General features: G+C 47.4%; 2 protein-coding genes across 23 annotated transcripts in view; one reads left to right on the top strand and one right to left on the bottom strand.

The window, feature by feature from the left end:
* The window catches only part of Bin1 (bridging integrator 1), a 58,622-nt gene extending 55,166 nt beyond the window's left edge, over positions 1-3,456 (bottom strand). For 17 of the 21 annotated variants that reach the window (XM_006254496.4, XM_006254499.4, XM_006254500.4 and 14 more), the window contains exon 1: positions 2,084-2,435. In XM_006254496.4, the coding sequence (XP_006254558.2) occupies positions 2,084-2,167 (84 nt within the window). In that variant the 5' untranslated portion in view covers positions 2,168-2,435. Of the gene's footprint in view, positions 1-2,083 lie in introns of all 21 variants that reach the window. The other 4 variants (XM_017600832.2, XM_006254505.3, XM_006254504.3 and 1 more) reach the window with 3 other exon arrangements.
* LOC120098222 (uncharacterized) overlaps positions 1-15,464 on the top strand; it is a 702,255-nt gene that overhangs the window by 316,669 nt on the left and 370,122 nt on the right. The window lies entirely within an intron of this gene.

Genomic DNA, 15,464 nt, shown 5'->3' with positions numbered 1-15,464 from the left:
GACAAGGGACCTGAGGTCCGGTTAGCAGTGGCCATTGAATAGGATTTGGACCACCACCAGAAGATGCTGGAGAGTCAGTCCAATCGGTGACCCAAGCTGTGACCAATGTAGATTCCAAGTGGCAGAAAGACAAACGGAAGAGGACAGCATCTAGGTAAGGCACAGGGCTTCCTGAAGCAGGCCCTGAAGCAGGCCAAGGAGGGAGACGATGGGAAACAGGCCGGTGTCTCAGGATGTCTGTCAGTCTGTCTTGGCTTCCCCTGTGCAAAGGGTCCCTAATCAATGCCCACTGGACAGAGAGCAAACGTGGCAAAAGACGAGTATAGGTCCCTGAAGTCCAGGCTCAGCCAAGGCCAGCTGTTGGCCACAGCCGTGGTCCCTAGCCAACCAGCTGTCAGCCAACTGTCCAAAGCCTCTGAGCGGGCCCTGAAAAGAGAGATGGCAGCTCAGTGGCTCGGTGACACCGGGCCATCTACAAGAAAGGAACATAGCCTATGCTCGTGGCTCCCAGAGTTGCATCAAGGAGGCTACTGCCAAAAACAGATGGACAAACAAATGCATCTGGAAAGAGGTGCGCACTGGCTATAATGAGCAGCCATAATGAAGTGGTGTTTCCTGTGGTGGGGGTAGGGAGCTTGTCTCAGCTTACTCCCAATATTTCCATTCAATTAATTCCTTTAGGAGTGGGAAACAGGCTCTAGGCACCTTAGATAAATTACTAGGTCACTGGGAGCCAGGGTGGTTATATCTGCCTACTGTTCCAGTTGGGTCACTCAGGTCTCTCCTCTCTCTCTCTCTCTCTCTCTCTCTCTCTCTCTCTCTCTCTCTCTCTCTCTCTCTCTCTCTCTCTCTCTCTCTCTCTCCTTCCTTTCCTCCTGGATGCGCTGGATGAGGAAAGGAGCGCTGGCCAGATCAGGGGATTAACAAGAGCCTTCCCAGACACAGTAACCCTCTTCTTAGCTAGTAACCACAAGGATGAGGAGTAGGGCTCTAAGGAAGATCTACCCGCCCCCCCCCATCACGTGTCTGCACCCTTGGGGAGCTCGCTCAGCTGCAAAAGTCATTGTTTATAAACAGCTCAAGACCGGCAGAAAAAAGACAAGCCTGTCCCTGTCCCCACCAGGCCCCGGCCCAGATAAGAGCCGTGAGGGGCTATCCCTGGCAGAAGCACAGATTGTACAATCTCAGATTTCATAGTCGGAATTGGCAGGGGAAGTGGCGTCAGCAGCTGGCGTGATCCAATTCAATAAGCCAGGGACGGCGTGGGGTAAAAGGCAGGCCAGCGAAGGACCCCCACCCCCAATCCCTGCATTTCCTGCACAGTCAGGGTGTCCCAGGAAGCTCTGATCCTTTCCCCTGCAAAAACCCCAGAATACTCTCAAACCACGGGGATAGGGTTTCCCGCGGCGCCCTCCACACCCCTCTTTGGGCCACCGGATAGCATTGAGCTCCCACCACCACTCTCTCCAGCGGCAGGAACCGCCAAAGCCCTGTTGGGGAGAGGGGTGCAGAATCTGCTACCCGGCGGGTCTGGGCGGGACCTTCTAGGCCTCAGGCACCTCTTGGAAAAAGGAAAGCGATCCCTCCTTCTGGGACTAAGGTAGAAAGGCAGTAGGAAAAAGAGGGCAGTGGGCGTACTACGCACTAGCCAGCTGGGAAAGAAAGTATAGCCTTAGAAGTCTGGGACGCGAACGGCCCCAGGGGCGAGGAGACAGGCTCTCCCCACCCCCATACAAGCCCCGCCTGGATTGCCCGCCTGGGTCTGGAAGGCTGGGGGTCACCTCCCGGCCTCCTGACCCTTGGACCCCACGGTAGGGTAAGAATGGACCCCGCGTCCGAGGATCAAACCGGAGCGTGGGCCTCCACTTCTGCAGAGGAGCCCGAAGGTGCAAAACGATGGGGGAAGGGGGACACAAGGTGGACAGCTGCGCTCTCCCCTGCCGGCGCCCAGGTAGGGAGAAGGGGGGCACCTTAACTGCAAGGAGACCAAACCCGGGGACTCCTTGGCGGTGATCATCCGGAAGTAACCAGCTAGGTCCCAGGGGTAGGGGTGAGAGGTGTGGCAGGTTTACCGTTCACTCACCTTCTCCTGAGCTCGAGTCAGCTTCTTCTGAACATTGCTTGCGATCTTCCCCGCCGTCACCCCCTTGCTCCCCATCTCTGCCATCCTGGCGCCGGCCTCGCCCGTAGCGAGCGCGGATAATGGCGCGGGGAGGCCGTGAGCGCCTCACTCCCAGCCTCCAGCCCCGGTCGCTCCACCAGCCTGAGCCCTGCCTGGCTCCACGCCGCGCACTAGAACAGCTCAGGGGACTGACGGAGACGGAGCGTGCGCGGGGAGAGCGAGTGAGCAACGCGGGGATCCAGGGAGGGAGGGAGCCAAAGGAGGAGGGAGGGGGCGGGGAGAGGGGACCAGCCGCGGGCGGGTCAGCGCCCCCAGCCCGCCCCCTCCGGACACGACACTGCCTTTTAAAGGGCCATTCTGGGATCTGGATCTCACCGCCCTGGAGGAGGGATCCTGGAGGGCGGGCACTGGGGGCTGCGGGTCAGGGACTCCCCAGACGAGCTTGCGACTTCGCCTGGGGTTGGGAACTACCTAAGGTGTCCTCAATTCAGCGCCACCGCGACCCTGAGGCGTACGCCCTCCTCCCAAGCAGATACCTCCTGAAACTCTAGAAAGGTAACCAGGTGACGGAGTTTGGGTGCTTTCTGTGCGGGAATAGATGCGTGTGTGGCCCTGAAATCCCAGAGTCCCCGCGGGCTGGGAAAATGCCCTTCCAGGGATTCCCCTCCGCTGGCAGTCCAGCGTCCGCCTCCTCCTGCACCCTAGGGCACGTCTCTCTGTCCCTTTCTCTTTGCCTAGCCCCATGACATCTAAGCACTCGGTTTTTCCAGTTTGGCCTTTAACTATCATCCTAAAGATCACCTAACCTTAACTACATACTTAATGTGTGCCCGGCGCTAAGTTGAGTGATTTGGTAAGCATTATTTCTAACAGTCTCCAGCAGTCCAATGAGGGAGAGGCTCCAATTCATTTTCATTTTACAAATGAAACCACCAAGAAGCCAATGCATCCATGCCTTTCCACCGGTGGGTGGGGGAGGGGAGGATTGCCTAATCCTGTAGTAGGAAAATGATTAAGAGTCATTCAGTATTCCTGAAGATAAGGTTATCCTATGACACATACGATGTAATCACTAGAGGGGGAGGGACTTGCTATGACCTCTGTGAACAACAAAATTCAGAATACTTGAGTATTTATGCAAAAGACCCCCCGGGGAAGCAAAAACAGGCAGTTATTTGAGGCTTGTTATCTAGCCAGACTACTGTACTGGGGAAGTTACAGGCCAATCAGAGACCCTGTGTCAAAATGACAGCTCAGGTTGTACTCTGTCCTTGAGTGGACACAGCACACACACACACACACACACACACACACACACGATTATGCACACATACACACATGACAGTATTTGCATGTAACCAACACCTTTTCTTCCACATACTTTAAATCATTTCTTATGATTTCATGATGTCTAATACATGCAAATATTGTGTAGATAGCTGTTTATAGTATTATTTAGAGACTAAGGACAAAGAAAAATGGAATTCAATACAGATATTCGGTGCAGATAAAAATTTTCCCTGAACATTGTCAGTCCTACAATGCAGAACTGCAAACTGGGAGAGCCAACCGTATATAGGTAGAGCTGAAGAGAAATGAGTGCTCCTGGGAGCTTAGATGTGTCCAACATACGTACAGGAACCAGGGTGTGAGACCAATGGAACACTCACAGTAGAGTGCATATCAAGCTTGGCACACGGAGGACTCATGCCAGTTTTCGAGACGGGAGGATCCCTGGAGTCTGCTGGTCAGCCAGACTGACTGAAGTCACTGACCTCCAGACCAGTAAAAGTATGATGGAGAGCAACTGAGGTAGATATCCAAGGTTGACCCTTGACCTCCATGGGCAAACACATGTGTGCACACCACACACTTAAATGCACACACATAGACACACGTGGATATGCAAATTATCATTATGAACCTATGCCCCATTTATGAGCCCAGCAAACAAAATCTAAACAGCCTGGGTTTCTAAAACAGCATTCTCCTAAGTATATATTTTACTTCATGGTCTCTTTCCTAATTTTATAATTGTCTACCATCCTCCCTCAGTAATCATTCCCCTCTCCTCCCTCCGTCTCCCCCCTCCCCCTTCCCCCAAATTCTATATATCCCTTGACCTGAAACTTGTTATGTAGCTGGGGATGACCTTGAACTTCTGATCCTCCTGCCTCTGTCTCCTAAATGCCGGGGCTACAAGTATGTGCCATGGCACCCAGTTTATGAAGTTCTATATACAGAACCCAGAGCTTCATGCATACTACACAAGTACCCTACCAACTGATCCACATCCCCAGGCCTGTCAAAGCAATTTCTTCCAACACTCCTTGAGGAAAGGAATGAGCAGAAGTCAAATTCTATTACAGTCAGCCCCTGGGAATAGAAGATTCTGCTTCATTGGACTCTTGGTATTTCAAAATATGACAGAAAAATACAAAGCAACAGAAATGTTCCTCACTGGGAAAGGGCCGGCCATGCTAGCACAGCAGTGAGAGAGGCCTTTGAAGAATCTTTCACAGTTGGGAAACAAGAGGAAAGTGATGCCCTTGGCATAATTATAAATGAAAAGACAGCCAAGTATACACATGTGTTATCATCAAATCTATGTAGGAATTAAGTGCCCAGGATCAAAGACTCAGAGCAACCATACATCAGGAAAGAATGCCAAGGCTCTAATTCCATCTTCAGAGTGAAAATGAAGAAGCAGGCTCACTGGCCAGCCAGTCTAATTGACAGTGGAGTGCTGGCCAGTGAGAGACCTTGTCCCCCAACCCCAAAAACAAGCTGGACAGCTCCTGAGGAATCATACCCAGTTAGCCTCTCACCACCCTTACACACATACACACACACACACACACACACACACACACACACACACACACACGCACACACCACACACTCCCACACACAGCAGAGGAGATAGAGTATAGGCACTGTGCAGGTTAGGGCAGCCATCCTAAGCAAATTAGCAAATTCCAGGTAAAAGTGAGCAATCCTGTCTCAAAAACAGGAGGTAGACAGTATCTTGAGGAGTGGCATCCAAGGTTGTTGTCCAGTCTCCATGTGCACCCATACATATGAACACACACATACAAAAATTTTGAACACAAAAAAATTACAAGGAAACTATTTTTAGGACCCTATTTGGGAGTAACAAATATGGTAAGAGAGAGAGAACAGATACACTGTAGACCTGAATTTAGAGGAGGCGGAGAAACATTGTATGTTACTAATAGACTTTCAGAACAGCTTCTTAAAGATTAATTTGTTTTAAATTGTGTGTGTGCAGGCACTGGCTATATGCATGTGATTGCAGGTGCCTACAGAGGTCAGAAGAGGGTTTCAGATCCCATGGAGCTAGAATTTCAGGCAGTTTTGATCCACCCAACCTAAGAACTAGGAACCAAACACAGGTCCTCTGCCAGAGCAGAATATGCTTAATTCTTGAGCTATCTTTCCAGCTCCTTTTACAACGATTTTAGATTTACAACAAAACTGAGCCGAAGACACAGTCGTTCTCCATATTCCTGCCACTCACTCTCAGACATAGAGTCCTGGTTTTGTTTCTGCTGTTGTGATAAATTACCCTGACAAAAACCAGTGTGGGGAGAAGGGACTTATTTTATCTGGCAATCCCAAGTTTCAGTCTATCGTAATGGAAACATATGGATACAATGGAAACAGTGGCAAATGCTTAAGGGAACCAGTACATCAGAAGCAGAGAAAGTGATGTCTCCTTGGTGCTCGGCTAGCTCTGTACACTCTTACAGTCCAGGGCTCAACAGGGGAATGGTGCCACCCATGTTCGAATTGAGTCTTGTCCCATCAATTAAGGCAAACAAGACAGTCCCACAGGCATGCGCACAAACCCACTTGATCTAGACCCTCTCTCGCCAAGACTCTCTTCACAGATGATTCTAGGTTGTATCGGGTTGACAACACCAACCATGACACGTAGCCTTCTCTGTCAACCTCTGCATCAGAGTGGCCCTTCATTACCATTGATTAACCTGAAAACCTCACTTCTCTACTAGGTTCACTCTTGGTGATGTGCACTTTATGGGTTTAGACAAGGGTATAGTAACATTTTACCATCACAGCCTCGTGCAGTTCACTGTGTCCTGTGTTCCAGCTATTCACCCCTCTCATCCCCACCTCCCCTCAACACACGATCTGTTCACACTCTGCACTGGTGTGCCTCTTCCGGAATGTTACAGAGTTGGAACTGCACGTATGTTACTCTTACAGTTAGGCATCTTTCATATATGTGTGTGTGTGTGTGTGTGTGTGTGTATACATGTGTGTGTAATATATATGTATATAATATATGTATATATGTGTATAGTAATATATATTTGAGATTCCTCCTTCTCTTCTGTCACATAGGTAGAGAGATGGCTCAATGGTTAAAGCGTTTGTCACAACAGACTGAGGGGAAAAGTTTGGATCGCAGAAGCCACATAAATGTTGGGCAGGTGGGCAGTCTGCCTATGATTCCAGCCTTAAAAAGTAGAGACAGTGTCCCCAGAGTTGGTTGGCCAGTGAGCCATATCAGCAAGATCTGGATTTGACGGAGAGACCCTGCCTCAGTGACTAAGGTGCAAAAGAAACCAGGAATGATTCCTGACATCAACTTTAGCCCTCCACATGCACTGACACGCGTATACCCAGATATAGTACACACAGGGCATGGGAGATGAGGGGTGAGGTTCCTGTTTCTCTCCATGGTTTAGAAGCTCATGCCCTTCATCACCCGAACACTCCATGTCTGAGACACCACAGCTCTTCCTCTCACCTACTGAGGGACATCTTTTTTTTTTTTGCTTCTAATTTTGGATAATTGTAAATAAGGTAGCCGAAAGTACCTGGTATTCGGCTATTCATACAGATAAGTTATGGACTCCTTTGGAGAAGTATTAAGACATGCAATTGCTGGACTAAGTGGCAAGAATAAATTCAGTTTTAAAAGAATTCCCCATGCTATCTTCTAAAGTAGCTGAATCACTTTGCATTCCTACCAGCAAAGGCCGGATCCTACCACTCTATCCACGCCTCCACTAGCATGTGGGTGCTGTTAGTACTCTGGGTTTGGTTGTTCTGATACATGTGGTGATGTCTGTTGTGTAGACATACTAAAGACGGTAATTTTTTCTTGCAGACAAACAGGGTTTCCTTATGATTCTTTAATACTTTAGGTTGTGAATCTAGCCTTTAAAGGCTGAGTAGTCTTTCCAGTGTTCCTTCTGTTTCTTTTATAATTCAAGAGCTGAAGAAGATTATTTGAGCATCTTTTGTTACCACTTATACTATTTTTATTAAAAATATATTGTTCTAGTTTATGTGTACAAGTGTTTTGCCAGTGTGTACTTTGTACAGTACATGCATGTGTGAAACCTAAGGAGGCCAGAAGAGTACATCAGATTCCCTGAAACTGGAGTTATAGGTGGTCATGAGCCACCATGTGGGTGAGTGGGATCAGACCTGGGTCATCTGAAATTGCACCCAGTGCTCTTAACTGCTGCATCACCAACATCTATACCCCTCTGATTATCACAATGTAACCATAATCAGCATATGACCTTTTCAGCCTTTTTCACTTAGTAATGAGCATTTAAAAATAGGTTGTTGTGGTATCAGGACCTGCCGTCAAAGTGTTCAGGCCAGCTTTGATGCCTATAAACTAAAACAATGTGACCACCATGGCAGGAAATCCCTAAGGGTACAATAGAGGCTCACACACCTTTGCAGAACCCAGCATATCTCTAATTGACCTTAAAATCCAGTCGACAAGAGGGAGATCATGCCTGGTACTGGGAACCAAGTAGCCAGCTCCCAGACGCTGGTGAAAATGGATCTTGAGAGAGAGTCTACAACTGTCACTTGCCGAAACCAGAATAATTCCTACTTACATTCTAAATATCTATACCCACATGTAAATATAGATCCCACCCCGATCTAAGAAACGTCTCTTTGCAGCAGACAGAGACAATTACAGAAAACCAGAATGGATTAAAATACAAAGAACAAGTTACCATCTGTAACACAACCTCTGCATCAAAGGTCAAGGGCCGTAGAGAAGAGAAAGAGTCAGAGAAACAGGAAGTTTACTGTGAGTGTCCATCCCCTAGAATATCAGAGAATGGGCCTTATGAAGCCTCATCAACATGGCTGCGTAAGCAGGACTGGACAAGGACTACACCAATGGAGAGGCTACCTTCCATGGACAGGGGAGGTCTATAGGCAAAGAACCTCAGGCAGCTATGGGATGCTGAGAGCTATAGAAATGCCTTCTTTAGATAAGAGCCCCACCCTCAACTGCCTATCCAATAACAAGTGGTCAGCCCTAAACTCATGTACATTCAAGTAACATTGTATGGACTGAGAAGGTTTTATTTCTATAGTGTATAACATAGGGTCAAATCAAAAAATGGAGGCCATGAATTTGAGAAAGAACAAGGGTGGTGGAGTACCAGGGAAAGGCTGGAGGGGGAAAGGGATGGGAGGAAATGATGTCATTATATCTTAATTTTGGAAAAGGAAGTCTTTGTGTCTTTTCGTGGCTTTATCACTGTCCTTTTAAAGATGGGAACTCAGAAGTGAGTTTAACAAGGACACTTGGCTAGAAGAACCTGTGTGAATTTAGTCAGTACCCTGCCATCTCTGGTATAGACCAGCTTCATTCATTCACACTAGAATGGTAGAATTAACCTCTTAATATAGGGAAAGAGTTATCTTTCCCAGGATCAAGGCTAATCTACAGGCAGAGTCAATTGTTTCGGAGAATCAAAGTTCGATAAGGTGCTCAAGAATTCATGAGCTCAAACGACTCTCATTCCCTTGTTTGTGAAATTTCACGAATATCAGTCTAAAGGTTTTGTGGAAGGAATAGACAGATGGACAAGAGTTGAGAAATGAGCTCTCTGTGCACTACCATTCCACTTATAAGAATCTCACTCAATCTGTTCCAACCCTGTCTGTAAGATAGGACTTTTTATATATAATGTCCTTTTCAATTTAGTGTGGGAAACAGGATAAACGGTGACTAGACATAGCAGATGCCAGATATTATCCAGTCCATCTTGCCTTTCAATCCTCCTGCCTCTGCTTAACACCTTTGGCCTGGAAGCATGCTTAATGCAACACTGGTAAGAAAGACATGTGCTGGTTAAGGGGACGGGGCCGAGGGCAAGGTGACTAACTCACGGAGCACTGTCCTTAGAAAGCATTAGTGTAGTGCTCTCACAGTTTAGTCACTTCTCATGGGAGCAGGTTGATATAAAGAGACTCTGTCACGTGCCTATGTGGCTTCTAGCCACACAGCCACAAAGATCCTCACACAGGATCTTCCAGCCAAGTGTCCTTGTTAAACTCACTTCTGAGTTCCCATCTTTACAAGGACAGTAAGAAAGCCATGGAAGACAAAAAGCCTTCTTTTTCCAAAATTAAAATATAACGACATCATTTCCTCCTTCCCTCCCCCACCCCCCCAGCAACCCTTCCTTGTACTCCCCCTGCCCTTGTTCTCTCTCAAATCCATGGCCTTACAATTCAGGCAGGTCTGCCCAATCTTACATAGTCACCATCTAAAACTGTGAACTGCATAAGCTTCTCCGTGTGTGTGTGTGTGTGTGTGTGTGTGTGTGTGTGTGTGTGTGTGTGTGTTTCCCAGCATTGGACATTCTATTACAGCACTGTAACATGTTGCTGTATGTTGCTGTACAACAACTAAGATTGTATGACTTAGGGGAAATATATATCTTGCACCTGATATATATATATGTATGTATGTATATATATATATATATATATATATATATATATATATATATACCTTGCTTCAAGGGACCTGTGTGTGATCCAGAGAGTTTAAGGATCTTTTCTGGGGGGCAGGGGCTGAGGAGATGGCTCAGTCAATAAAGTGCTTGCCACATGAAAGAGGACCTGACTTAGATCCCCAATATCCACATAAAAATGTGTGCGCACCCATAACTCTAGTGTCGTGTGGTTGAGTAGAAACAGAATAATCTCTGGGGCTTGTTGGCCAGCCAGCATAGCTCAAGTACATGAGTTCCAGGTTCAGTGAGAGACACTAGCTCAAAAGAGTAGATGGAGCATGATTAAAGAAGACATCCAAAGATCTAACATTGACCTCTGGCCTACACACACACACACACACACACACACACACACACAGAGAGAGAGAGAGAGAGAGAGAGAGAGAGAGAGAGAGAGAGAGAGAGAGAACATCCTGGAGGTCAAGTCAGAAAGATAAGAAGTTCAAGGTTATCCTTAACCACATTTTGAATTCTAGGCCAGCCTGGGATGCATGAGACCCAGTCCCAATAAAATAAATGGATAGATAGGTAAATCCAATCAGAGGTCACTTGTAATGAAAAGAGACATCGTATGCCATTAATATATGGTCTGTCCTTCTGAGAGGCAACTCTAGCACCTGCCTAGTCCTACAGCTTCTCTCTCTCTCTCTCTCTCTCTCTCTCTCTCTCTCTCTCTCTCTCTCTCTCTCCCTCTCTCTCTCTCTCTCTCTCTCTCTCGTGCCTCTACATCAGCTCTTTGTTTGTAATGTCAAACGTGGGACAGGTTTTAGTGATAAGAAGAAAATTGACTATACCTGAGAAGTACGCATCAACTCTGATTATCCTAAGCAAACAGGATGTGTTGATTATGAACTTGACAGGATCTGGGGTCACCTAGAAGGCAGCTCTCTGGACATGTCTATGAGAAAGATTGTGTTAATTGATCTGAGAAGACACACCCTAAATGTGAGTGGCACCATTTCATCAGGCTGGGTCCTGAACTGAGCAAAACAGAGAAAACACCCCTCCCTTGCTCTCTGCTTTCTGACTGTAGGCTGACCTCAAGCTCCTGCCTTCATGCCTTCCCCCCACCATAATGGACTATACCTTCAAACTGAGAGCAAACTAATCCTTTCCCCCTTAGGTCACTTTTGTGAAGTATTTTGTTACATAAAAGAGAAAAGTAAAGAAGACATTGGGTCATGTGCGTGCCCGCACACCCAGGTGAGGGACAGACGCTCAGAGCGGGGAAAGGGGCTCAGGACAAGCTCTTCATAGTCGGTGCTGAGCACTGCTGTCCACACATCGTTCCCTGGGTCTATCCAGTTTCCTTGTGTCCATCCGTACAGATGAGGGAAGATGAATATCCTAAGAGCTTTCCAGAAGAGCCTCTCTCCTTGCACACCAGCTTCCAAACCTACTGACATTGGCACAGATGTTTTGAGGGGTCTCAGCAGTGCGTCAGTTACTTGGTCACCAGGATAGCAACAGAGCTTCTGACAGTATATAAACCCGTTCTGTCCTTTTGCCACCAAAAAGAAGTCCTCTAAAGGGCGCGAGGGTGGGAGGAGAACGGGAGCGGCGAATCAGGTGGTGCCTGGGCTCAGTATGTTGCTCAATGGTTAAAGCTATGCAAGCCCAAGGAATTCAGATCCCCAGAATCCATGTAAACCATCCACCTGTAACTCTAGCCTTGGAAGGCAGAGAGCGGGAAACCCCAGAGCAAGCTGATTAGTTAGAGAAGCCTGATCCGTGAGCTCTGGGTTTGATTGAGAGAGCCTGCCCCAAAGAATAAGATGTAAGGAGATTGATGAGATCAACCTCAGGCACACAATCGGAAGAAGAAAAGTTTTCAAGATGACAGTCTCCTCGTTTCTCCTCTGTGTCTTTGTGGCCTCTCAGTCTGTGGTGAGCCTGAAAGGTAGCAGGTTAAGAAGACTACCCAACAACAGTGCTTGGTGGCACGGTGAATGGCTCTTCTATCCACATTGGTTATGTGGCCCCGGGACGATAACTACCTGCTCTTTTCAAAGAGAGCAATCACACTGGTCTGACCAGGCTGTTGTTAGGAGATGGAATTAACCTAACATCCCTGGCTCTATACTTCGGGGATGAATGAATGGTGATTATGACCACGATGCCTAGTCTCTTTACTCAGTGTAGTGTGTGGCCTGGCTCACAGGTAAGGCGGGAGTCCGACCTTTGCCAGCTCTAGCATTGTGTAAACAGAAGTACAGAAAAGCAAACAGCCCTTTGCCCAGCACTCCTGCAGCAAATCACTGCTGAGATCCTATAGAGGCAAAAAAGCATCCCGGGAGATGCTTCCTGGATGTTGACTACAATTGTCCTTGAATTAGCTACCAAACAACCAAAACGGGGTTTATTTAAACAAAGCACAGAGGCAAAACTACCCCTGCCCTTTCTAAGCATTGCTAAAATTTCACTAATCCATAAACACCTCAATAAGCTATAGGGAATCTAAGAGGACTGTTCACTTCCTTGGATCAGACTTACAGGGCACAAGGCACGGCAGCCTTAGGACAGCAGCGTCAGGGTCTATAGCAAATGTATGCGTCCTGGGTTGCTGTGCTGTGCACAGTGTAAGTACTGAGGTGAAAAGTGAGACCTATATAAATGTCTAAGTCGCAGTTGGCTATGTCTAAGTTTGGTGAAAAATACCATTAAAAATAGCTGAATGTGCCTGGTAAAACCTCATGACACATGACACAGTTTAATCTCTGGAACCTTGGAATCCCTCAGTGTGGTGGTATTGTGTGATCTCGCCACCCCCACAGCAGATGACAGGCTGACACAGGAGAACTGGTCGGAAACCTGAGGGCTGGAGCATGCAGTGTGACAGAAAAGAGAGACCCCGCCTCAAAACAAGGGGAAAGATGACAACTGACTCCAGAAAGTTTCCCTCTGACTTTCACAAGTCATGGCACATCTGTACTCACACACGCACATCATGAATCAAGGTTTTAAAGGAAGTTCAAGGTCACAAGAGATTGTTTAGTGGAGCTTGAAAACCCTGAAAGCTTTCCCTCCCCAAGGCACTGTTGTGAAAATGAAGAATTAATCCACACAGATAAGTTGCCTATGGTAGGTAGATCTGAGTTGTATATAGAATACATAAGGATGTACTGCGATTACCTAATCAGAAGAAACAGCTTGCTATAAACAAGCAGGCAAATTATTCAAAGAATAATTCCTCCCACAAAGAAGATTCGCAGCCAGCAGTCTGCACAGCACGCCGGTTAATACTGATCGATCGTCAGCTTGGCAGGATCCGGGACCGGCTAAGAAGCCAATTTCTGGACATGCCTGTGAGTGAGTCTAGATTGTGTTTGTTATTGTGGGAGACACACCTGACATGTGTGCCACACCAACCCATGGGCTGGAAGCCTGGACTGAATAAAAAGGGAGAAAAGGAGGGAAATACGCCATTCATCTCTCTGCTTCCTGATTGAGAATTGGATGTGACCAGCTCCTCCCACTTCCCCCATGATGGGCTGTACTCTTTAACCATGAGCTAAAATATAAATATTCCTTTCTTCCTTAAGTTGCTTTTGTCGAATATTTTGTGGTGTAATAAACTATAGCTAAGACATATAAGAGGCTCTTTTCCCTCATCTCCCGGGGAAGTCAAACTGAAACTCAGAAGGGCTAACACCGTGCATGCACAGAAAGAAGTAGCTTAGATGAAAACGATTGAAACCATCAAATGTTGGAGAGAACCTGGCTCAGCTGAATTCCACCATAGCTAGCCTCCCCTCTCCCATGTTCCTCCTGCTTCCTTCAGGACGGGTCTTTCCTCATTCTTAGCATTTTTTCCTGTCTCTTCATCTATCCATCATATATATCCAAAATCCAATTATGAAGCCATTCGAGTCAGTATTTTCTGCCTAAGTCATAGGCTATAGGCTTTTTCATTGATACGTGGGGCATTCACACAATACACAAAATGATCTCTCTACCCTGGGGGAGCTGATACCAAAGCCAAAGATGTCATGCCAGGCAGCTGGGTCTGTGTGTGTTTGTGCGTGTGCGTGCGTGTGTGTGTGTGATAGAGTGACTGTGTGTCGGAACACACCTAGATGGATAGAGATGGTTCCCCAACCTCACACTTTGCCTGTGGCTTAGGCAGAAAATAGAGGTGGGACATTGGGAGCAAAGAAAAAAAATCTGAGAAAGAAGGAGGCAGGGGAGGAGCCAAAAAGGAGGGGAGGAGACAGATGCATGGACGCAGGGTACCTGGGCACAGGTAACCAGCCAAGGGGGAAATGTAGGGTAAAATAAATATTTAGTTATGCTCTAGTCAGAGTAGAGCCTAGCTATAGGAACAAGGTATTTGTAAATATAATTTAAGCCTGAGTGTTATTTCTGGGATCATGGGACTGGGAGGCAAAGCCGGAACTCAATGCCCCAGTGCATTCTTTGACTTGCATAACTTAGGACAAGTGACTCTTTGCCATACTCTGCTCACCTAGCACCCCTGCCACACACTAGAAAGGTGTCCTGTCCTGATGCAAGAACGAGGCTCGACACCTTTTAAGATTTCTGAGAATCCAGCCCCAGGGACCCCTGGCCTCCACCCAGCCCCAGCCCCTCCTCCTACCACCGAGGCTACAAGCGGACACATGCACACCTTAGCAACCAAGGATCCCAACGCAGGTCCTTGTGTTTGAGCAGCAAGCACCTTAGTGACTGATCCATGTCCCCAGCTCCAGCCCTGTTCTTAACCTGACACTGAATGAGGATTCAGGTTCTTCTCCAAGTGATGGTTAAAGTCGTAGAGGGAATGACACTCACCTAGGGGGAAAAATCACTTCCTGTCCGGGTGCCATATTGAAAACTTCTAACAGACTATGCAAAATACTGGTTTTTCCTTGAGGAGAAGTGAATCCATTAAATTGCCACAGCCTTCAACTCTGAGGTTGGGGGACAGAGACTGGGTCTGGTTAACAGTATCACCCAGTACTATCCTTGGGGCTGGGCACCGACCAAGCGGTCAGGAAATGTGCTGTGAAAAGGCTGTAGGAACCATTCGCCCAAGCTCAGATGTGGCCCTCAGCACTAGACAGAAGATGGGGAAACCATGGCCTCCCTAGAGCTTGGGTCTCATCCATGGCAAGTGTATTTGTCCAACCTTGTTACCTAGTCATCTTCTCATTTGTGGCTGCTCTTTTGGCCTCCTCTCCTGTGCTTATGTGTGTGAGCATGTATATGTGTGTGGGCATGGAGGTATGGGTGTATTCCTATGGGTGTGGGTGCTGTGGGTGTCAGACGACAGCCACAGTGTCATTCTTCAAGTACTGTCTTTTTTTGGTTTTAGAGTCAGATGTTTAGAGACATTGCCCTAAACTTGTCAAATAAGCTAGGTTGGCAGGACAGTAAACCCCAGGGATCAGCTACACGCTGGGGTTACAAGCATGAGCCACTGGGCCCAGGGTTTCTTTAATGTGGGCTTTCAAGGGTAAATCCAGGTTCTCAGGCTTGCAAACAACTAAGCCACCTCCCGAACC

The sequence above is a fragment of the Rattus norvegicus genome, chromosome 18 (assembly GCF_036323735.1).
Source record: "Rattus norvegicus strain BN/NHsdMcwi chromosome 18, GRCr8, whole genome shotgun sequence".
NCBI lineage: Eukaryota > Metazoa > Chordata > Mammalia > Rodentia > Muridae > Rattus > Rattus norvegicus.
Note: the sequence above shows the minus strand (reverse complement) of the source record. Positions and strands in the feature narration are given on the sequence as shown.